The sequence below is a fragment of the Thalassophryne amazonica genome, chromosome 23, assembly GCF_902500255.1.
Source record: "Thalassophryne amazonica chromosome 23, fThaAma1.1, whole genome shotgun sequence".
Lineage (NCBI taxonomy): Eukaryota > Metazoa > Chordata > Actinopteri > Batrachoidiformes > Batrachoididae > Thalassophryne > Thalassophryne amazonica.
The window spans coordinates 33,244,183-33,269,074 of record NC_047125.1 but is presented as its reverse complement, the minus strand read 5'-3'; the positions used below and the strand labels follow the sequence as shown (position 1 = coordinate 33,269,074).

General features: G+C 40.2%; 1 protein-coding gene across 2 annotated transcripts; it reads right to left on the bottom strand.

The window, feature by feature from the left end:
* Positions 1–778: 778 nt before the first annotated feature.
* LOC117505201 (protein mono-ADP-ribosyltransferase PARP14-like) lies at positions 779–24,339 on the bottom strand. 2 transcript variants are annotated; one of them, XM_034164770.1, is made up of 14 exons: positions 24,173–24,339; positions 23,986–24,100; positions 19,654–20,574; positions 19,328–19,561; positions 18,861–19,085; positions 18,488–18,536; positions 18,207–18,356; positions 18,007–18,066; positions 17,753–17,929; positions 16,860–17,042; positions 16,179–16,778; positions 11,947–12,083; positions 2,682–2,862; positions 779–2,244 (listed from the first exon to the last, which is right to left on the bottom strand). In XM_034164770.1, exons 2-14 carry the CDS (start codon positions 24,040–24,042, stop codon positions 1,958–1,960), a joined length of 3,261 nt encoding a protein of 1,086 aa, XP_034020661.1. In that variant the 5' UTR covers positions 24,043–24,100; positions 24,173–24,339; the 3' UTR covers positions 779–1,957. The 2 variants fall into 2 exon arrangements, with proteins under 2 accessions (XP_034020661.1, XP_034020662.1); XM_034164771.1 differs by having other exon boundaries at positions 18,207–18,353.
* Positions 24,340–24,892: the final 553 nt, after the last annotated feature.

Here is a 24,892-nt window from a genome sequence, read left to right as displayed (position 1 = left end):
ACCATGTAGTAAAGTGTCAGAAACTCTCACCAGTGTTGCTAGTTAGCTGTCTGTAATTATGAAACTCAGCAGTTCGTTAATCTGATGTGAACATTTCTATTTCACAAAGTCAGCGTCTCAATAATTTCAGAAATTTAATTCTAGAAATATGTAATGCTTGCAGCAGTAAAGCTCATTTAGCTGTGTTTCTCACTTATACTTTTCACTGTCAGGCTGCACAATTTGATGAAAAAGTCACACTATGATTGCCGGTAACCGCATGTTAAATGTGTGGTCTTGTAATTCTGTTTCTCTTGTTGTCAAGGTGTAATGAGCAAAAGCACTGTGGAGTGTACTTTGAAATATTTATTTAACAACTCCAAGTATAACATAAATTGCTGTTATTGCTGTTTGTTGTAGCAATTTCCGCTTTGCGTATTGGGAGGTTTTGTTCTCAGATAGAATTTGAAAACTCAAACACCTAAGTCTGTAAATCTAGATTAAAATCTGATTTTGCACAATATAACAAATATAATATCTTATCAAGACTTTAATAAGAGCTATTTAGTTTGTAAATGATCAAACCTGAATAACAGAAACTGCAATCCAGTCAAAACCTTAATACAATTTCTATCATGGTATGTTTTTTTGTAAATGGCATAAATGTACAGTGTTAACTGCTGTTTGTGAACGACGCTCCTCATTAGTACTCTGTGAGCTTCGAACTCATTACTCAGTATTTTAATGAACACTCCAAGACCAGAACCACAAACACACATCCACAGTTCACACAAAGGGGTCACATTTTTACATCTGTTTATTAGTTTTCTGACTTCATGGGATAATGAGTTGATAGTTTAAAACCCTGTGAACAGTTTTCAGCTGATTTATTGTGCGGCCCGAGCTGCAGTACTTGGAGGTTAAAGATGTTTGATGCTTTTGGGGAATGTGAGTTTTTGCCAGTCGTTTTAATTGCCCTGTCACATCATTAACTTGACGCTATCGCTAACATTTCTGCCGTTCCTGTTACCGCTGCCTCCTTGTTGTACTGCAGTCTCAGCCTTTGCTCTCATCCCCACTTGAGAATTCACTTTCAGCCAATATCTTTCCACACTGCTTTTTGAGCCAAGCTTTTACTCTCAGGCTGGTGCCAGTGTCTTGGATGCAGCAACACACGGCACCAGCACAAACTCCCAAACCTGACATGACCAGTCCCAGTTCAATTTAGGGGTGTTTGGGTTTTTGTTAACCTGCCTGCACAACTGGCAGTCAGGTCAGGGAGCATGCCACACTACCACGTGTTGCAGAATGTACCTCATTACAGAACCATCTTTGCTCCTGAATTAAAACCTCCCAGGCAGACACACGGTCCATCCCCACTTCCTGGAAGTAGCCACTTATCTGCACAGCCAGGTGAACAAGGGTGTGTCTTTGGCCTTTTCCAGTTGTGGTCCACAACACTGAGGCACCTGCATGCTGGATCATGACCACAGAAAGGCGCCACAGTGCAAGGAACACTTTAGTCATTTTAGTCTCCTTAAGTATCCGTTCAAAGTCATTCCAGTGGTATTGAAGAATTCGCCAAAGAGGCTGAGCACTGAGTCTTCACCTTAGGTCGCTGGTAACCGTGTTTAAACTTTTTAACATGTTGACACTTTTTGAAGATTTTGCTTAAAATCTAAAGTACTACCATATGTATTGTAAATTTAAAAACTGCATCAGTAAAATGTGGTGCAGGTATCCAACACTTCCAGTTAAACACAAGGAAACCTTGTTGAACCAGTTTGTGCTTTTTGGCTCTCAGATGCTTTTGCATTTCAGCCTCTGCATATCTACATAGTTCCTTTGTAAATGTCCGACAGTGTCACTGAAATTGTGTTTCAGGTGATCACACAAAAGCACAACCATAAGTATGCCTAAAAATGAATGCTGAAAAAGAGACTTTTACTAAAAACTTGCATCACTTTGCCTGTAACAGTCACTTGAAGGTGATGAGATAGTCTGGGTATGCTTGGTCATCATGGAACACAACAAACATGGTGGGGTTGTCCAAATTATTCACAGCACTGTCATAGAGGTCATGGGGCTGCTGGGGGTTGCGAGGCGGAAGCACTTTCATGTCCTTATTTCCCAGAGTGTAGGTACCAGCCAGGACACGAACCACAAACATCAGCTGGGAACCACCAGCAGCTGGTTTAGAGTAGGCAGGGTTGGCTGAATAGCTGGCGTCTACTGCAAAATATGTTCCTTGGCCATATGAAGTACCTTAAAATGTGAGAAGATTCACAAATTAAAAAGTAGTGAAGTTAGCACAAAATAAAAATGACAAAACTATTTTAGTTGTGCTCTATCGTCAATTTCTACAAGAAAACACAAGAGGGAACACTGACAAAGCTGGACTTACAGCTAGTCTTAATCACGAAGGTCAGTTTCACCTGCATCTGTTTTTGGTTTGTTAGTAGGATTACAGAAAAACTAATGAACAGGGTTTCTAAAGACTTTGTGAAAAGGTTAGACCTGTCCTGGCATGCATTTCTTAAATTGTTGGCGCTTGTCTACAATAAGAAACATTTCAGGAATATTTACAGTAATTGGCAGGTTGGGATTTTTCGGGCCAATGCCACATATTTTGGACCTGTGCAAGTACTTCTTATAACCAAAAGTGTGACGTAGAGCTTTTAGTGTTTAATGAAGATCTTTACCATTTTGTCCAGCATAGCGTCTGTTAAATCCAGTTTTCATGATGGACTTGGAGTTGCCCTCAGTGGTCCCATGGTACAGAAGGAGTTCACCTCCTGCCTTCAGGTGCACATTCTTATTAGAAATCCGTTTCTTCTGCACTTTATAGGCTCGGCGAAGGTCGACATTCTGGATTCGCTCGATCTGCCAAGATGACCCAAACCAATGAAATTCAAAACCTGACTGTTTTGAAATATAGTTTTTTCCACACACTTGAAATCTTTTCAGTGATGCTAATCCTGTGGAAACTATATGAAATGCCTGCTTTAAGAAAACACCAATCCATCAAGATCAATACTGATAAAGAAAAATAAGAATAGAAATCTATTGAGCTTTTCAGGAAAATCTGTTTTTGCAAAAGCAAATGAAACAAATAGGACTATAATATATGATCCAATACTATGATTTATGTACAGTGGGGCAAAAAAGTATTTAGTCAGCCCCTGATTGTGCAAGTCCTCGTACTTAGAAAGATGAGAGAGGTCTGTAATTTTCATCATAGGTACACTTCAACTATAAGAGACAAAATGAGAAAAAAAAATCCAGAAAATCAAATTGTAGGATTTTTAAAGAATTTATTTGTAAATTATGGTGGAAAATAAGTATTTGGTCACCCACAAACAAGCAAGATTTCTGGCTGTCACAGACCTGTAACTTTGTCTTTAAGAAGCTCTTCTGTCCTCCACCTGTTACCTGTATTAATGGCATCTGTTGGAACTCGTTATCTGTATAAGACACCTCTCCACAGCCTCAAACAGTCAGACTCCAAACTCAACCATGGCCAAGACAAAAGAGTTGTCGAAGGACACCAGGAAGAACATTGTAGACCTGCACCAGGCTGGAAAGAGTGAGTCTACAATAGTCAAGCAGGTTGGTGTGAATAAATCAACTGTGGGAGTAATTGTAAGAAAATGGAAGACATACAAGACCATTGATAATCTCCCTCGATCTGGGGCTCCATGAAAGATGTCATCCTGTGGGGTCAAAATGATCATGAGAACGGTGAACAAAAATCCCAGAACTACACGGAGGGACCTGATGAATGACCTGCAGAGAGCTGGGACCAAAGTAACAAAGGCTACACACTACGCAGAGAGGGACTCAAATCCTGCAGTGCCAGGCATGTCCTCCTGCTTAAGCCAATACATGTCCAGGCCCGTCTGAAGTTTGACAGAGAGCATATGGATGATCCAGAAGAGGATTGGGAGAATATCATGTGGTCAGATGAAACCAAAATAGAACATTTTGGTAAAAACTCACCTCGTCGTGTTTGGAGGAAGAAGAATGCTGAGTTGCATTCCAAGAACACCATATCTACTGTGAAGTATGGGGGTGGAAACATCATGCTTTGGGGCAGTTTTTCTGCAAAGGGGACAGGACGACTGAACTGTGTTAAGGGAAGAATGAACAGGGCCATGTATCATGAGATTTTAAGCCAAAACCTCCTTCCTTCAGTGAGAGCATTGAAGATGCAATGTGGCTGGGTCTTCCAGCATGACAATGATCCCAAACACACTGCTCAGGCAACGAAGGAGTGGCTCCGTAAAAAGCATTTCAAGGTCCTGGGGTGGCCAAGCCAGTCTTCAGACCTCAACCCCATAGAAAATTTGTTGAGGGAGTTGAAAGTCCATGTTGCCCAGCAAGAGCCCCAAAACATGACTGCTCTCAAGGAGATCTGCATGGAGGAATGGACCAAAATACCAGCTACAGTGTGTGCAAACCTGGTGAAAGTATTGAGTTTAACTTTTGTTATTGACCAAATACTTATTTTCCACCATAACTGACAAATTCTTTAAAAATCCTACAATGTGATTTCCTGGATTTTGTTTTTTCTCGTTTTGTCTCTCTTAGTTGAAGTGTACCTGGGTGATTCTTAGACTACGGGCACTTATTATGTCCTTTGATCATATTGTATGAAAAACAGAAAAAAGGGGAAATTTCACACTTTTATAGTTATCTTTACAATGAAAGTGTGTTAAGAAATTTGTTCTAGTAGTCTATGATGACTTTTTCACCTTTTTTCAGCATCATTATATGCAAATATTGCCGTTTTGTGCTTGTCCCATACCCAGACTTTTGATCTTCAATGATAAAAATGAATGGTAAAGAAACGTTTTTTCTAATGTTTTAAAATATCTCTGAATAAAATATCAGTAAAATAATCAAAACATAATTGGGGTATTCAATGTCATACAACTGTTGTGATTTTTTTAAACAAAATGTAGTTGTCCCACACTATTGCCGTAATTTCCACCACAACACTGTAATGTCCCTTTAAACAGTTTGTATGAAAGATTGTTTGGGTAGTTTCTATGGAGATAAACAGTGACATCAGAGCACATGTATATAGCGCCAAATCACAACAAACAGTTGCCCCAAGGCGCTTTATATTGTAAGGCAATGGTGTGGTGGAAATTACATTTACAAGGTCAATAGTGCCCGTAGTTAAAGAATCACCCACCTATGATGAAAATTACAGACCTCTCTCATCTTTCTAAGTAGGAGAACTTGCACAGTCAGGGACTGACTAAACAGTTTTTTACCACACTGTATTAGCTATAGCTTACTATTGGTAATCAAACACATTTTCCTTGTTTGCGTGCTTAGCAGTTGTTTTTGTTGTTTTTTTTTTTCCCCTCGAGTAAGTTATCGAGCCAACTCGAGCTGTGTATATAGTGGCCAACCTGACAGTCTGGAGATAGCATGAATTGCAAGATGTTGTGTCCAGTACTTTGAAACAGAATTATTTCCCCCCGGGGTTTATTACAAAAAGAAACCATACTTCAACATTTCCAGTTTTAGGTTCCACCCCAAAATTGACGTTCCCAAACCGGTTAGAACAAAAAAATATCATTCCTGAACCAGTTAATAACGTCCCATGTCATCTGTGGGACATTGAAAACACTGTACATGTTAGACCTCTATGTGGCGCTGTAACACTCCCATGAAAAATGGAGAAGACGACAATACAGTGCGCTGCAGCAGAAGGTAGAACTTTCCATAGCAGCACACTGAGTAAAATAAAGCCTTTTAAGTAGAGGGTCTGCACTGATTGCCTGAAATAGACTTATTGCGTATTTAAAGTGAAGCAGTGAAACAGAGGACGCAGCGCTTTGTCTCGCCAATAAGAACAGCAACATGAGTGGACGACAGGAAGTGACACCCCCCCACCCCCTTTTCAAGAACAAACAAACAACAAAAAAAGGAAAAATTAATGGTATTAACTGGTTACCATTATTTTAAATAATTGATTTTGTTCTGGAAAAAAAAAAAAAAAAAAAAGTTTCTGGTTTTGTTTTCTAACAAAATATCAGATGTTTCTGGGAATTTTTTCTGGTTCCATGAATCGGTTCAAAGCCTAGGTTGTGTAATGGATGCAATGTGTGACACCGACTTCAACAAATGAGAATATTATTTCCATGGCAAAATATTATTTCCATGGCAGGTGAAAAACATTCATTATTTGTGTTATATGACACCTAAATGAGTCTGCGTCATTTTGATATTTTTATTAAAATTAGAGAGGTGTTTCTTCTTGGCGCAGGAATCGGGGCAGTGGCACTCAGTGGTTCACCCTCTGCAGGTGACTTGCTGATGCACCGCTGAGTTCAGTGAGAGCCCTTGAGGAGTGTTTAGCAGTGTGTGTGTACGTGCGTGCGTCGAAGCACATGTTTGTTTTCTTCAATCCAGTGAAAAATCTTGACAAGAACTCAATCAGTTCTTTATCTGACAGTGCTTTAAGATAACACTGCAAACCCTGCGGCTGCTGGATTTATACAAGAAATGCTATTGGCGCACAGGACAGGAGGATCGCCAACACAAATACAACTCCCATCTCTGGATGGAGCTGCATCTTAAACAGAGAGAAAAAACAGAATCAGGCATCAGAAAGACAAAAAATACTGTATAATTTGCCAGCATTAAACAACAAGAAAAACAGAGAAATACTAAGGTGATCGCCGGCCACTAGCCCTAAACGTCACTAAAAGACCCAGAATTTAGGTAAAGTTGAGGCCGCGGCTCGCTCCAATTACTAATAAATGAATTAAAAGAGTAAAAAGCATAAAACAAAACTGTACCAGTATGCTAGCCATGTGAAAGGGAAAATAAGTGCGTTTTAAGTCTGGACTTGAAAATCTCCACAGAATCTGACTGTTTTATTGATGCAGGGAGATCATTCCACAGAACAGGGGCACGATAAAAGAAAGCTCTGTGACCCGTAGACTTCTTATTCACCTTAGGGACACAAAGTAGTCCTGCACCCTGAGAACGTAAAGCCCGGGCCGGTACGTAAGGTTTAATTAGGTCAGCTAAGTAGGGAGGTGCCAGTCCATGAATAACTTTATAGGTTAGTAGCAGAACCTTAAAATCTGTTCTCACTGGGACAGGAAGCCAGTGAAGGGATGCCAAAATGGGTGTAATGTGGTCGAACTTTCTGCTTCGTGTCAAAAGTCTGGCTGCGGCATTTTGAACCAATTGGAGACCCCTAATGCTAGACTGCGGTAAACCAGAAAATAGAACATTGCAGTAGTCCAGTCTAGAAGAGATAAATGCATGGATCAGGGTCTCAGCATCAGCCATAGACAGGATGGGACAAATCTTCGCTATATTTCACAGGTGGAAGAAAGCAGTCCTAGTAGTATTTCTTATGTGGAGGCCAAAGGACAACAAAGGATCAAAAATTACCCCAAGGTTCCTCACTTTGTCAGTGTGATGTATGACACACGAGCCGAGGCTGAGCGTTAACTGGTCAAATTGATGCCGATGTCTCACTGGACCAAGAACCATCATTTCAGTCTTATCAGAGTTTAAAAGTAGGAAGTCATCCAACTTCTCACTGCTGCAAGGCAATCTTCTAAGGATTTTATGTGAAAGAGATTACCAGCATTTATCAGCATGTATAACTGAGTATCATCTGTATAGCAGTGAAAGGTAATCCCAAAACGCCGCAATATGTACCCAAGGGGTGCTATATAAAGGGAGAAAAGCAGGGGGCCTAAGACGGACCCGTGTGGAACCCCAAATTTCATGTCACTAAGGTTAGAGGTAGTGTTACTGTACAAAATACAGTGAGAACGACTGGTCAAGTATGACGTCAGCCATGCAAGGGCACTCCCAGTAATCCCAAAATGATTTTCCAGCCTATCAAGTAGAATATGATGATCCACTGTATCAAATGCAGCACTGAGATCTAACAGCAACAGAACCATAGTGGTGTCCGATTCCATTGTAAGCAGAAGATCATTCACCACTTTAGTGAGAGCCGTCTCTGTGGAATGATATTTTCTAAAAGCAGACAGCAGTGCCTCAAAGAATTTATTCTCAGTAAGATAGTCTACGAGCTGCCGTGACACTGCTTTTTCCAGAATTTTAGAGAAAAATGATAGATTTGATATCGGCCAATAGTTTGTCAATACACTAGGGTCAAGATTAGGTTTCTTAAGTAATGGTTTAATCATTGCAGATTTGAAACATTTAGGAACAGATCCAGAAGTTAAATAAAGATTAATCATTTCCAGCACAGTCTGCCCAAGAGTGGGCCACAGGTCCTTAAACAGTTTTGTTGGTATAGGATCAAATAAACAGGTTGTGCTTTTTGTTGACATTGCGAGTTTGGTCAGCATGCCTAGTGAGATACTGTCAAATTCTGTAAATCTAGGTAATACCTCAGTAGTGGCACCCACCTAAATAGCAGGGTGTAGTGGCTGGGTTAAGGCATGCTGGGATATGTTTAACCTGATGTCTTGTATTTTCTTCCCAAAGTAATCCAGGAAATCTTGTGCTGTAAAAGGAGAGCGAGCTACAGGTGGTTGTCCATGCATAAGTGTTGCCACCGTGTCGAACAAGAACTTTGAGTTATGCTTGTTTTTGTTGATCAAATCAGAGTGGTAAGTCCGCTTTGTAGCCAGTAATGCATGCTTATAGTCTAAGATAGCATCACACCACGCAAGGTGAAATACTTCTAATTTTGAACGACGCCTTTTCCGTTGCTTTATGCTTGAGGTCACGCAGATAATCATTGAACCAAGGTGACTGTGATTTGGGGGAGCGTGGTTTTAACACAGGTGGTGCAGTCATGTCGAGTGTAGTTTTGAGCACTGAGTTTAAACTATCCACAAGTCTGTCTACTGACTGGGTGTTTGTCAAATGTGAAGCTAAGACATCAGGCAGTCCAGCTTCGAGTTCAGTCTTAGTTGAGGAGTTGATGTATTGCCGTAATCAATCAATCAATCAATTTTTTTTTTATATGACACCGCTGATGTGAGAGGCATGATGTCAATATTCGTGAAAGCAATACCACGTGCGAGAACCAGATCCAGGGTATTTCCACTAATGTGCGTCGATTCCCGAATGCATTGCTGAAATCCTAATGCATCCACAATTTCCATAAATGATTTGCAGAGGGGATCAGAAAGCTTATTTCTATGAATGTTAAAGTCACCAATGATCAGAATGTTATCTACACTAGTTGACAAGTTAGAGATGAACGCACCAAATTCCTCTAAGAATTCAGAATATGGGCCAGGAGGCCTATATACAGTGACAATGTAATACGACTGATTTTTATTCTTCTGACCTTGGCATTGTGTAATATCCTGAGCAGAGCGGAGAATCAGATGCTCAAACGAGTGATATTTGTAACCCCCAACAGCTAATAAGCTAAACCTAGATTTATAAATAAGAGCAACACCCCCGCGTTGCTTCGCATCACAAGGGACGTGACTGAATGTATAAGCTGGTAGGTAGGCCTCATTTAAGAGGAGCGCAGCTGTAGGTTTAAGCCAGGTTTCACATAGCCCAATCATATCTAAGTGATGATCAATAATTAGATCATTGATCAACAATGATTTTGAGGACAGTGATCTTATGTTAATGAGACCCAGTCTAAGGACCTCAGTGGGGTTGACAGTTGAACTCTTTGGGTTTAGGGCTGGTTCCAGAGTAGCATATATAAGATGCCTAGAAGTAGGTTTAGGTTTAAGACATTCCACGCGCGTTGTAGGTAGCAGACACGAAATCTTTGCTATTGCTGGAACAACCACTGGGCCATCCTCAGTTTCAACATCATCTAATATAGTAATGGGTATTACGTTTGGAAAGCATATCCCTCTATGATTTTTATGGACACGACTACGGAAGCAGGCCAAAGTCTCAACTTGTTGAAATTCCCTCCCTGGCAAATAAACTGCACTATCACAATAGTGGATTTTCTGCACTAAATTTCCGGCTAAGCTAATGGATTCCACACCCACATTTGTCATAAGCCTTGCAGGGTCTCTAATCACCTGCTCCATGGCCTGCTGTAGATTCCTAATGTTACCCTCCCTGTAGAGCTCTATCTATGTTCGCAGACAAGATGGCGGCACCTTCCCCAGTAGGGTGGAGGCCGTCCGGCATCAGCAAGCCAGGGCGGCCCCAGAACGAAGGCCAGTTATCAATAAAGCTAAAGCCTTGCTGTCTACAAAACTGCGCCAGCCACCTATTTAATGATGTCAGCCTGCTAAACGCCTCATCAGTACCCTGGGAGGGGAGGGGACCAGAGACTATTAATCGATGCCGACACATCTTTCTGGCAAGGTCACAAGTCCTCTCTGTGTCCATTTTTGTGACCTCTGAGTGCTTCATCCTGATATCATTGGTGCGAACATGAATAACTATGTGACTATATCTCATGTCATGTTCCTTGGTCTGTCTTCCCTTCTGCAGCATCAGCACCCTAAGATGAGATGCAATGTCGGAAGCTCTGGCCCCAGGAATACATTTAACGTCCGCTGGCGTCTGTAACCTGACTTTGCGGGTGATAGATGTTTCGGCCTGGAGACAGGAGTGGAAGTCACTTGTGGGCCCAACACTAACCTCATCTGGAGTGCCCGTAACATCTAACTCCACTGAGCTAAGAAGCTGCTCTAACTTACGGACACGGCTCTCTAAGAGAGCCACCCTATTTTCCAGCATCATGCAGGATTTACAGAGGGTGTAAAGTAGAATTAGTAGTGTACGTTGTGCACTAAGAAATTCAAGAATGTAGCCAAGCAAACACGAGCTAACCAATAATGGATAAGCTAACCACTCCTAAGGCTCACACAGACACAAATAAATTATTAAAATTCACAGCAGTTACACTGAAAAACTAACAGAAGTATTAAACAGGTAAAAAATCAGCAGCTATAAGATACACTAAACTGTTAATTAACTAACAGGAGTGTAAAAAAATGAAATGAAAAAATGATAACGGGGGTCCGAAATAGCTAACGCAAGCTAACTGCTAGCGAAAATGCTAGCCGCTCCTAAGATTTTCCACAGGAGTAAAATAATTACTTGAAATTTACAGCAGTTCGACTGAAAAACGAACAGAAGTATTAAACGGGTAAAAAAGAACAGCTATAATAAGTAACGACGAAGAGGGAAGGGGTAGACCTAGCTAGCCAAAGCTAACCACTAGGGAATGCTAACCGCTAGCGAATGCTAACTGCTAGCGATTCACAACAGGACTGTTGTTAAATAACATTCAGCATAGATACAATTAATAACCAGAAGAGTGCTAAACAGAAATAAAAGAAGCGTATACAACCGTGTGAAGTTCAGAGTGGCGTCACAGCAACAAACAATCCGTCAGAAGCAAGGCTACAGTCCCTTCGGACCAGAACCTCCCACCATAAGAACAGTTTTTTCCCCTCTGCCGTTAGCCTCCTCAACAAGAACCTTTAGAACTCTACATTGTTGCTATCGCCACCATTTATCACCATTTATCACCATCATTTATTTATCTTAGCTCATACATTCTGTACATTATGTAACATTGTTATAGTGTAAAGTTTTATTATATATTACTTGTTTTACTGCTCTATGTTTTTATGTATTTTATGTTAGCACCAAGTACCGCAGCAATTTCCTAATGTTGTGAACTTGTTCATTCATATGGCAATAAAACTTTTCTGATTCTGATGTAGCTTCCTTGTATCATGGAAGCACTTTTAAGAAAATTTAGTCGAGGAATGCAATATAGCAAAATGTATGGGAGAAAAATGCACAGAAAATAGTATAATAATGCACAGTAATTATGTCACTCATGGGACAAATTGGACAAATAATGACGGTCACATGATTTCTGCTGTATTTGTGATGTGGGATCATTAAGACTGCATACATATGAGACAGAAATCATAAAAGTACAGGCTGCATTTCATCTTTTACAGATAAAAATGTTTTGCAATGAAAGCCATCTACCTTAATGATTTGCTTGGTCATAGTTTTGTGGAAGGCTTCCCTCACTTTGTAGTACTCTGCAGAGGATTCTTGCAGTTGAATCACCTTCAGATCTTCACCAGCATCCATGTTGTCCCAGTAAAGGGGGGGAGTAAATGCTGAAAAAAGTAAGAGGGATGCCATATATTTAGGTCCCAATATGGCTCATGGTCTGAAGAGCACAGATGGAAATAAGCAGTCTAATGTTTCATGTAGCGAATGAGAGCAGGCATCATCACCCACAGTGATCGAAAAAACTACAAACAAGAACCCAGCACAAAGCAATACTGTGCACTCCCTCTAGTACATGTCACATCCTTTTCTCTGTATGCTGAACTCACTTTGTACTTGGGGTACAGGTTTACTCAACATCAACTCGTAGCACGTGTGCACACCATATGCTGTGCTGTTACTTAACATCAGGACTTTTGAATGATAAAAATAAGTAAGATAAACACATAAACGTACTTTGGACAACACATTGGATGCTATTTCACATAGTCTGGACGAAGTAAACCAGGCAGACATGGATGGCTGTCGGTGAGAGCCAGCAAAAAGGAGAAGTCAATCAATCAATCAATCAATTTTTTTATATAGCGCCAAATCATAACAAACAGTTGCCCCAAGGCGCCTTATATTGTAAGGCAAGGCCATACAATAATTATGTAAAACCCCAACGGTCAAAACGACCCCCTGTGAGCAAGCACTTGGCTACAGTGGGAAGGAAAAACTCCCTTTTAACAGGAAGAAACCTCCAGCAGAACCAGGTTCAGGGAGGGGCAGTCTTCTGCTGGGACTGGTTGGGGCTGAGGGAGAGAACCAGGAAAAAGACATGCTGTGGAGGGGAGCAGAGATCGATCACTAATGATTAAATGCAGAGTGGTGCATACAGAGCAAAAAGAGAAAGAAACAGTGCATCATGGGAACCCCCCAGCAGTCTACGTCTATAGCAGCATAACTAAGGGATGGTTTAGGGTCACCTGATCCAGCCCTAACTATAAGCTTTAGCAAAAAGGAAAGTTTTAAGCCTAATCTTAAAAGTAGAGAGGGTGTCTGTCTCCCTGATCTGAATTGGGAGCTGCAGGATGTCCCCAGCTTGTGGTGTGCAACATAAGGACAGTTAAATTAAAAATTAAGCAAGATGGACATATTTTTTTTATATCAGGCTTTAATTTGGGATTTTTGTGCATTGGTGGTTACCTTTATTATTGGCATTCATTATGTTATTTTTGGAGTTTTTGTTTAGTGTTTTGATTTTGACAGTATTCCCTGAAAACTCCCTTCTGTCTGATCATTTTTTAATAACATTTACATTTACTCTGATGGACTACCCAGCAGTAGGGAATAAGTTTCATTACACTAGAAGTCTTTCAGAAAGCGCTGTAACTAGGTTTAAGGATATGATTCCTTCTTTATGTTCTCTAATGCCATATAACAACACAGTGCAGAGTAGCTACCTAAACTCTGTAAGGGAGATAGAGTATCTCGTCAATAGTTTTACATCCTCATTGAAGACAACTTTGGATGCTGTAGCTCCTCTGAAAAAGAGAGCTTTAAATCAGAAGTGTCTGACTCCATGGTATAACTCTCAAACTCGTAGCTTAAAGCAGATAACCCGTAAGTTGGAGAGGAAATGGCGTCTCACTAATTTAGAAGATCTTCACTTAGCCTGGAAAAAGAGTCTGTTGCTCTATAAAAAAGCCCTCCGTAAAGCTAGGACATCTTTCTACTCATCACTAATTGAAGAAAATAAGAACAACCCCAGGTTTCTTTTCAGCACTGTAGCCAGGCTGACAAAGAGTCAGAGCTCTATTGAGCTGAGTATTCCATTATCTTTAACTAGTAATGAGTTCATGACTTTCTTTGCTAACAAAATTTTAACTATTAGAGAAAAAATTACTCATAACCATCCCAAAGACGTATCGTTATCTTTGGCTGCTTTCAGTGATGCCGGTATTTGGTTAGACTCTTTCTCTCCGATTGTTCTGTCTGAGTTATTTTCATTAGTTACTTCATCCAAACCATCAACATGTTTATTAGACCCCATTCCTACCAGGCTGCTCAAGGAAGCCCTACCATTATTTAATGCTTCGATCTTAAATATGATCAATCTATCTTTGTTAGTTGGCTATGTACCACAGGCTTTTAAGGTGGCAGTAATTAAACCATTACTTAAAAAGCCATCACTTGACCCAGCTATCTTAGCTAATTATAGGCCAATCTCCAACCTTCCTTTTCTCTCAAAAATTCTTGAAAGGGTAGTTGTAAAACAGCTAACTGATCATCTGCAGAGGAATGGTCTATTTGAAGAGTTTCAGTCAGGTTTTAGAATTCATCATAGTACAGAAACAGCATTAGTGAAGGTTACAAATGATCTTCTTATGGCCTCGGACAGTGGACTCATCTCTGTGCTTGTTCTGTTAGACCTCAGTGCTGCTTTTGATACTGTTGACCATAAAATTTTATTACAGAGATTAGAGCATGCCATAGGTATTAAAGGCACTGCGCTGCGGTGGTTTGAATCATATTTGTCTAATAGATTACAATTTGTTCATGTAAATGGGGAATCTTCTTCACAGACTAAAGTTAATTATGGAGTTCCACAAGGTTCTGTGCTAGGACCAATTTTATTCACTTTATATATGCTTCCCTTAGGCAGTATTATTAGACGGTATTGCTTAAATTTTCATTGTTACGCAGATGATACCCAGCTTTATCTATCCATGAAGCCAGAGGACACACACCAATTAGCTAAACTGCAGGATTGTCTTACAGACATAAAGACATGGATGACCTCTAATTTCCTGCTTTTAAACTCAGATAAAACTGAAGTTATTGTTCTTGGCCCCACAAATCTTAGAAACATGGTGTCTAACCAGATCCTTACTCTGGATGGCATTACCCTGACCTCTAGTAATACTGTGAGAAATCTTGGAGTCATTTTTGATCAGGATATGTCATTCAAAGCGCATATTAAACAAATATGTAGGACTGCTTTTTTGCATTTACGCAATATCTCTAAAATCAGAAAGGTCTTGTCTCAGAGTGATGCTGAAAAACTAATTCATGCATTTATTTCCTCTAGGCTGGACTATTGTAATTCATTATTATCAGGTTGTCCTAAAAGTTCCCTAAAAAGCCTTCAGTTAATTCAAAATGCTGCAGCTAGAGTGCTGACGGGGACTAGAAGGAGAGAGCATATCTCACCCATATTGGCCTCTCTTCATTGGCTTCCTGTTAATTCTAGAATAGAATTTAAAATTCTTCTTCTTACTTATAAGGTTTTGAATAATCAGGTCCCATCTTATCTTAGGGACCTCGTAGTACCATATCACCCCAATAGAGCGCTTCGCTCTCAGACTGCAGGCTTACTTGTAGTTCCTAGGGTTTGTAAGAGTAGAATGGGAGGCAGAGCCTTCAGCTTTCAGGCTCCTCTCCTGTGGAACCAGCTCCCAATTCAGATCAGGGAGACAGACACCCTCTCTACTTTTAAGATTAGGCTTAAAACTTTCCTTTTTGCTAAAGCTTATAGTTAGGGCTGGATCAGGTGACCCTGAACCATCCCTTAGTTATGCTGCTATAGACGTAGACTGCTGGGGGGTTCCCATGATGCACTGTTTCTTTCTCTTTTTGCTCTGTATGCACCACTCTGCATTTAATCATTAGTGATCGATCTCTGCTCCCCTCCACAGCATGTCTTTTTCCTGGTTCTCTCCCTCAGCCCCAACCAGTCCCAGCAGAAGACTGCCCCTCCCTGAGCCTGGTTCTGCTGGAGGTTTCTTCCTGTTAAAAGGGAGTTTTTCCTTCCCACTGTAGCCAAGTGCTTGCTCACAGGGGGTCGTTTTGACCGTTGGGGTTTTACATCATTATTGTATGGCCTTGCCTTACAATATAAAGCGCCTTGGGGCAACTGTTTGTTGTGATTTGGCGCTATATAAAAAAAAAATTGATTGATTGATTGATTTTGGGAAAGCCGTACTTAAATTGTTATTAATAATGAAATCCATCTCTGTGTAAGTTGTAATGTGTTGATTCATGCAAAAATGCAAAATATTCTCCTATATTAATTAGTATTTTGAGGAGTTTGACATAATGCAGTTTTACAAAACCCTGACCAGTCTACATATACCTTTTTCCATGTCAGCTCAAAATAGATTTCAGTCAGTCATAAGGCAGAATGAATCACAGACATGTATAATTGTTAATTTCTTAACCTGGAAGACTCTCAAGTCGTTTCAGCTTTCTTGTCTTTCCTGTTGTTTGGACCACCATCTTCTCAAGATCCACGGTCCACAGAATACCCTGTCCGTCCACAATTCCTCTGGAGACATCATTATTTTCTAGGCTGTGATTTGCTACCTTTGGTAGTCTTTCCCAACTGTTTCCACGTCCCATCATGCACCAGGCCACACGGTTGTACAGCGTGTCTTCCTCCTTTTTTTTCATCCCTTTCTTGAGGGTGGCTTGCACCTTGTTATGAATCATCTGCCTCACCTTGATGATATCGTCTTTTAGTCCGCTCACTGTCCATTCACCCTCACTGGACTGCAGCTCGTCCACATGCAGGCCTGTGTCCTCGATCATCTCTGTCAACTCATTGATATCATCCTCAGTTAGTCCTGTAAAATCATCATTTCTTAAGGTTGCCGTGGAGAGCTGATTCTGATACAGCTGTTTTGTCTGCATCATGGCATTATCAACATCGTTTTTGCATCGGCCCAAGATGAGAAAGATGGACTGCTGACTGTTTGGTTCTAAGGTACTCGAGGGTGAACGCTGGCGTTCCGGAGCAGGAGCTGACTGAGGCACTGACTCTGCATCGAGGAAAAAAGGACCATCAGTGATGAGAAATCCCACCATTATCATAAAATAGTAAAACTTTTAAGAAGACGCACCTGTGGTGATTACAGCAGCAGGAAACATCTGCATCGCTTTCTCTTTAAATGCCAAAAAAACATTAACCTTAAACAAAATCAGGCGGATGTTGGAGAGCCAATGGAGTTTTGAGGAAAATGTGGAAGATTGGACCCCTTGGAAGATGGTGTCTGCAACAACTTCAGGCTGCAGTTCACCAGCACCTATAAATACAGGATGCTTCAGTCTTTACTGGCAGAAATAAGTGGTCTCAGACTCAGAATAACTGTGGGCCAGCGGACAGGCTGTTCTCTGTGTGGTGCCACCAGCGTGCAAGAATAAAAAGTCCAGTGTTGAGCTTTATACTTTAAAAGAAACAAACTTTCTCCATGGAAATGACATGTTGCCTGGTTAGGTCACAGCTAAATAATAATTCTCCATTCATTCATTTTCTGAATCTGCTTATATCAATTAATGGTCAAAGGTTCCAGGACTTTACCCATGTTGAGTCCTGGAAGTCATTGAAAGCCTGGTTCTTAATCATAATTCAGGACCAACACAAACTCAGACATCCTGTTTCCTCTCTTAGCTTCTCAAGTGCCGCAGTCGGGGTATTTATCGATTCTACAATGATAATAGAATCATGCCATATGTGTTCCTGTGGGGGAAATGGGCTGAATGGCACCTAAGCCACTGGTTTACATAACCCTGCTCAACACCCAGTCCATGCAAGCATTGAACAGTGTAGGAGCCAGAACACATCCCTGAGGAATGCCAACATTCACTGGGAAATATTCAGAGATTTTAACACAAAGTCAGCCACATTTAATGATTTGTTCTAAGCATGTGGAAGGTGTTGTTTGTGAAGGTCACATCAGGCCTTTCAGTTTGTATTTTCAGACCCCTGGTCTACAGCGTCTTACACATTGCTTACCTGCACAGATAGCCGGAATGGCCACAGAGTTGACTTTAATAGTTTCACAGGAATAAATGATGTCAGACACCAGTTGTTTAATGATGCCTTTGTCCCTTTTTCCGCTTGCATGTAAAATGGCTTTGCATGGGAACATTCCGGGAGAAGTCACAAAAATATCGCCATCCTTCTTTTTTGCTACACAAAACAAAAATCACAGGAGTAAGAATCCATTAAATGATGTGTAAAAACTTCTGACTGGTTCTTTTACTCACCTGCTTTCAGTTCAGCCTGCACCTGTGGTCCAGCCTTGGCTAAGATGGCCCTGCATACGTCTGCAGAAAAAAATGCTGTTAATTAGCCTTTAGTAAAGAGGCTGTTGCAGTTGTCTCTCTGTTTGTCCACGGCAATATCTTGCTGGGACGTCCTACCAAAACAGTCAACATTAACAGTCATGGACTCAGCTGTTACCAACCTGTGTTAAAGTCAGAGAAGTTTGTCGTGTTCACGACGACATCTGTTGTCTCATTGCTGATGTCACCAAACACCAGATGTAGTTTGACTCCGTCTCCCACAGTGATTGTGATATTGTCAAGGTCACCTGTGATGGACTTGAAAATTGCTGCTGAGAGAACATAGACATTTCTGATTAAATTGCTGTATAACAGATTTATTTACAGGATAAAATAAATATTTAAATGGTAATTTATTGGCTGTATGTTGTTGACTTGATGATCATCTGAGCAGTTGCGATACCTTGATTATTCTTATTCAAGTTAAGGCATCTGTAGACCTCATGGTAGCACTGTGAATACAAAAAGCCAGAATGAAATACTGGCATGTTATTCATGTATACATTTTTTAAATCAATAAATGAAAATGAGGTTTGTTTCAATATAAAGTGAGCAAAACCCTATTATTGTTTTAATAGAACCAAATGATTTTCCTTTGATCATTCTGCTGCCATGAGCTTGAATTTCATCTTTATTTTCACTTATTTTCTGTCCTTCCAAACTCAAAACATTTATTTTATTGTTGGAAATATGATGAAATCCATTTTCAATGAGTCTTGTCTTTATTTATCTACATTTCTTTATGAGTAAAAAGGAAATTGATGAAGTGAATATACCTCGTCCAAGTTGGGATAATCTGGTTTTATGACGATGCGGATGGTGGAGACACAACTACAGACTGCAGATGAGGCAAACTGGCTAATCCTATCAGTTAAGACTTGAATAGCTTCTGTGAGTGGAAACTTCAATGCAGCTCCAGGTCCGATGATGGGGAACGCCACTGAATGCCAGCCCTCCTCTTCACATAGGTCCAGACATTTCTTCAGTGCATCACCAAGCACCTGCAAAGAAATTTCAGTCATTTCGTCAAAATATTTTCACAATATGTGGAATGCAAAAGCTTGTGTTGTCCTATGAGACGTGGTGGTTATGACCATCACCTCTTAGCTTCAAAGGCAATGAATTTATCTGGCTGTAGAAACATTTACCAATCCGTAACACACTCTGTGTAGAATGTGCAAAGATGTACTTGAAGAAGAAAGAGTGCAGTAAGCAGATGTTGGATGCTAGAATTTCACTGTACCTGCACACTTTGCCCTCTAGCTCCATCCCATGGGAGACACTCGATGAAGTAGATTTTAGAGCAACCCAGTGTCATGAACCCATCAAGCTGCAAAACATCACCAGGGGCAAGTGCACGTTTCTTTGCAGTATTGTCAAATTTTGTCCTGATTAGGGCGTCTTTATCCCATAGGCACTTGCTAATTTGAGTTGAAGTTAGCTTCTTGTTAATCATGGGGGCCACTAACACGTCCACCTGTGGAAAGGATTTTAAAGGCTAAATAACGAGTGGTGCATGTTTCATCATTCAGAAGAGAACTGGTTACAACTGAATTACAATCATCTAACCTGCTCATCAGCGATGTCCCCAAGCTTGACCTGCAGGCTTGTTTTGTTGATTGCCATACTACTTGTGCCGGTGGTAAACGTGTTGGAGCGCTCAACAGTGGCAGGTCTGCTGTGTTGAACATTGGTGCAGGATTGGGTTCTCCTTACTGTGGTAGTATCCATATTTGGATCTATTTCTGTACTTTTAGAGCAGCTACCTAAATTTTCCAAAATAAGGACTCGGCAAGAGCTTTCTACCAACTTCTTGCTCATTTTGCCATCTGCCTGGAAGTACCACTGAGCCCAGGGCCCATCTAGAACCAATTTGTCTGATGTCAAAGAGGCAAGAGCTGATTCTAGAGCCTGAAGAGTGTCCTGGACTAGACTGTTGGGACCAGACACAAGCACATGAGGATATGGATCATGTGCAGGCTGTAATGTCACCGCAGGCTGCTCCATGCCAATCAAACCCAAGATTTGATCAAAGCAGTCAACCATTTCTGGAAAAGGCAGTTGCAGCAGTTGGTTTATCTCTGCCTGGTTCACCTGACAGTAATACGGCTGCTCTTCCAGCTGGTCAGCATTTTCACCGTTGTCCACAAGTGGCTCGTCAATCGTTGCAGTTGCACTCAGTGCTGCGGTGTCACATACACCTACAAGGAGGTCTTTAAGGTTTTCATAAGTATTGGCTTCAGTCAGGGTTTCTTCTTCTCTGTGTAAATCTGGTGGTCCAGGTGCAGCACTCTGCATATTTGTCACACGTGGGTCCCCTTGTGTCGCCACTGTAGCCTCCAGATCAGACGCTGTACTTGAAGGAACAGGGTTGGAAACGCTCACCGCTGAAGAAGAACTTGTATGTCTCCTCTGGATGTGAGCCTCTTTGTTTGCGGTGGCATCGGTGTGCTGGATTTTTTCAAAATATGCAATCTTCTTCTTTAGGGTCTGGAAAAGTAAAGTATAGGACAACAGAGTATATCATCCATTCATCACATTAAGTCCTCAGAGTACATCATCCATTCATCACATTAGATCCTCAGAGTACATCATCCATTCATCACATTAAGTCCTCAGAGTACATCATCCATTCATCACATTAGATCCTCAGAGTATATCATCCATTCAACACATTAAGTCCTCAGAGTACATCATCCATTCATCACATTAGATCCTCAGAGTACATCATCCATTCAACACATTAAGTCCTCAGAGTACATCATCCATTCATCACATTAGATCCTCAGAGTATATCATCCTCAGAGTACATCATCCATTCATCACATTAGATCCTCAGAGTATATCATCCTCAGAGTATATCATCCATTCATCACATTAGATCCTCAGAGTACATTATCCATTCATCACATTAAGTCCTCAGAGTACATCATCCATTCATCACATTAGATCCTCAGAGTACATCATCCATTCATCACATTAAGTCCTCAGAGTACATCATCCATTCATCACATTAGATCCTCAGAGTATATCATCCTCAGAGTACATCATCCATTCATCACATTAGATCCTCAGAGTGTATCGTCCTCAGAGTATATCATCCATTCATCACATTAGATCCTCAGAGTACATCATCCATTCATCACATTAAGTCCTCAGAGTACATCATCCATTCATCACATTAGATCCTCAGAGTACATCATCCATTCATCACATTAGATCCTCAGAGTACATCATCCATTCATCACATTAAGTCCTCAGAGTACATCATCCATTCATCACATTAGATCCTCAGAGTATATCATCCTCAGAGTACATCATCCATTCATCACATTAGATCCTCAGAGTACATCATCCATTCATCACATTAGATCCTCAGAGTACATCATCCATTCATCACATTAAGTCCTCAGAGTATATCATCCATTCATCACATTAGATCCTCAGAGTACATCATCCATTCATCACATTAAGTCCTCAGAGTACATCATCCATTCATCACATTAGATCCTCAGAGTACATCATCCATTCATCACATTAAGTCCTCAGAGTACATCATCCATTCATCACATTAGATCCTCAGAGTATATCATCCATTCATCACATTAGATCCTCAGAGTACATCATCCATTCATCACATTAGATCCTCAGCTGAACTAAATTCATCTTTTGCTTGAGGTTCCTTAAGTACTGTATTTTCTGGAGTATAAGTTACTCCAGAGCATTAATTGCGTCAGCCAAGAAATACATTTTGAAGAGGAAAAAAAAAATTGCATACGTCACACCAGAGTAGAAATTGCACCTTTATTATGAATATAAAACTCAAACTTTAGCACAGTGTTTCCCTGAAGGGCAAGTTTAACAACAGACAGGAATGCAATGTATTTGTAGCGCATGTGCACACCACAGCCTGTGCTGTTACTTAATATAAGGGTTTTTAAATAAAATAATAATGAGAAGAAAGATGGAAAACATAAATGTGCATTGGACAACATACTGGATGTTATTTGATACAGTTTGGACAGAAGAAATCTTCAGATGGACACAGATTGCTGGCACAAAATGGAAAAGTGAACAGGGGATTCATGAAGGAAGTCCTCAGGTTGTGGTGTGTAATTTAAAGGCCAATAAATTCAAACTAAATAAGCAAAACGGACAAACGTGCATTGGACAACATACTGGATGTTATTTGACACAGGTGATCACAGGTTGCTGGACCACAGTGTTGGAAACACAGCAATAAAAATTTAAGTCCTTCTGATTTTTTTTTTTTTTTTTTTTTTTGGGCCACTTTTTAATTTTGGATTTTTGTGCATTGTTGTCACTTTTTGTGAATAAATCTTATTGAAATGCAATTTACTAACAGTTCAGTTTTTTATGGGCTTAAAATTGTATCTCACATCATTGAATTCTAAATGTAATTTCTTGACATGTAACTTATAATTAAGTGTACTGAATTACACTCAGTGCTGCCACTCGTCTCATTCAACAAAAACAACACTGAAAGTGTTAATCAGAGGTCGGAATGTGTTTATAGTGAAGCCCTGAAGACTGACGAGAGGCTTCAAACTGGTTTCATGAAGGGCAAAGCCAGCACACTGAAGGGGAGGAGCTAAACGAAAGCAACTGCTGTTTCTTGGCACCATTAAAAATGTGCACCTTCTCTGCCCTTTCCAGAACTGGTTTGACACCACAGCACACCTGAAATTCACTGTGAATATTCTAATCTAATCTAACAGAACTGTTAAGCCGGTCACGCCACATCGATTCGTTCTGACTGTGTTGTGCACTGTAAAAAAAATCTTGTCAAATTTACGGTGAAAAACTGGCAGCTGTGGTTGCCATTTTTTCACCGTAAAAAATACAGTGATATTGTATATGGCTTCACGGTAAGGTATATTAACACTTGTAAAAACAACAGTTTGAAAATGTTCCATTAAAGATGAGTTACTGTTAAAATAACGGTGAAATTGTATATAGGCTCATGGCATAGCTGCGCAATTCTCAATGTAACCCTGTTGCTTTTTACGTGAAATACTATCCATTCCACAGCATTTATTGTCCTATTTTATGGTCAATTTCTGTTAAAACAACAGCACAATTATTTATGCCTTGACGGTATGACTGTTCAATTCACAGTATAAACCCTTTGCTTTTAAGGTGAATTTCTATCCATTCCACATAATTTATTACCCTATTTTATGGTTTATTCCTGCTAAAAACAACAGTACAAAAATGTATCAGAAGTTACAAATAATCGATAAATTCCAGTGTTTTTTCTGGTACATTTGCAATTACTAAGAAGCTGAAATTGACTTTTAACACGATCGCTTTTGAAAGCATCAACTGCGACAAAAGACCCAAAGAATGAGCCAGTATTTCCATGTTTAACCATACTGCCCCCTGTAGGAAGCTGCACAGACAAATCCTGAGAGCACCCACAAAATCAGCTCTCTACTAATCATAATGCTCCGGTCAGGCGGAGGTCTTGAAAAATAAAGTAAAAGAAAAAGAAAATACTGATAGAATAACTCCATTCATGTCAATTCTGTCATTTGTACAAAGTTAAAATATAACATATAGCTTTTAATGTTGAATAATGCACTAATTCTGAGGTTTTGTAACAAACACAGAGCGCAAAGCATTCTGGGTAAAAGTGCCTCTACTAAACACTGATTGGTTCTTAAAAATTAGCACATTACTTTAAAACAAAAACATTTATCTGATATTTTCACTTTATAAAACTTCAGACATGACAGTAATTTTAAATTCTTCTTCTTCTTCTTGCTTTATGGTTTATTCCTGTTGCCATTTCACAGTTTTTCACTGTAATTTTCACGGACATTTTTTACAGTGTGCTTACGGTAAGTGATGTCAAACACCAGTCTGGTAATTAGTTACCTGTCCCTCCTGACAGGCCGACGGCTCAGTCACAGCTTTAGAGGTTTGTGGATTCATCCTCTTGCTTTTACGGCATAATCTCACTCCCAGGAAAGCAAGCGGTCTGTGTCCTCACCTAGAAAGACAAATCATCGAATCAGATGAATCACAACTCTTTGATCCATTTCAGTTCAGTCCCATTCCTTACCTTCGCCTTTACAGGTGTTGTTTCCGGCCCTTTCTGTGATCACATCATTACCTCCCCAGGATCTCTTTCTTCCCCCTGTCTATCACAAAGAAGCGATCAATTTTAGCTTGCGTTTATAAGATTAGAGTGCCATTCTGACCTTTTTCAGCATGTGACACTGCTCCTCAGTCACCAGCACAAATGGTTTTAGTTTCATTTTAAATCTACTTTTCTACATATGCACACGCCCCCTTTCACACTTGCACTCTCATCTAAATCAGACATGCTGTGAGTGTTTTGATGTGCACAGGAACGCAGTCAAACCTGATGGCAGTTCTTGCCCTCATCACACCATTATCTTTCCTGCGTACACAATTTAAAATATATTCAGAAATAAAGGCAAACAATCAAAGATTGTATAATTAAAATGTTCAGGCAGAATGCTTTCATATAATGCAATAAAATAGACATAAAATGTGTGTGTTGTACAATTATTAACACACTTTAATGGAGTTACAGTAAATCCTCATTGTTACAGCCAGTTTTCTGTAGATAAGTCAGTCCATATCTCTTACCTTCATTGCTCTTTACCCCCACACAAATCTGCTCACTTGGAAATTTACAACGTTTTACTTGGACTTGAAATCAGCTCTGGCCGGGAACCTCGGATCAGGTGGATCTCTGTCAGGGTGGCTGTCTGCAGCGACTCTATTTATTATAAATACAGAGCTTACAGTCGTG

Coding starts and splice junctions, on each gene's coding strand:
- LOC117505201 (XM_034164770.1), bottom strand. CDS start 24,042: ATGAATCCACAAACCTCTAAAGCTGTGACTGAGCCGTCGGCCTGTCAG. Junction 20,575..23,985: donor CGGCCTGTCAGGAGGGACAG/GTAACTAATTAC, acceptor TTACTTTTCCAG/ACCCTAAAGAAGAAGATTGC. Junction 2,863..11,946: donor TGACCAAGCAAATCATTAAG/GTAGATGGCTTT, acceptor TCATCTTGGCAG/ATCGAGCGAATCCAGAATGT.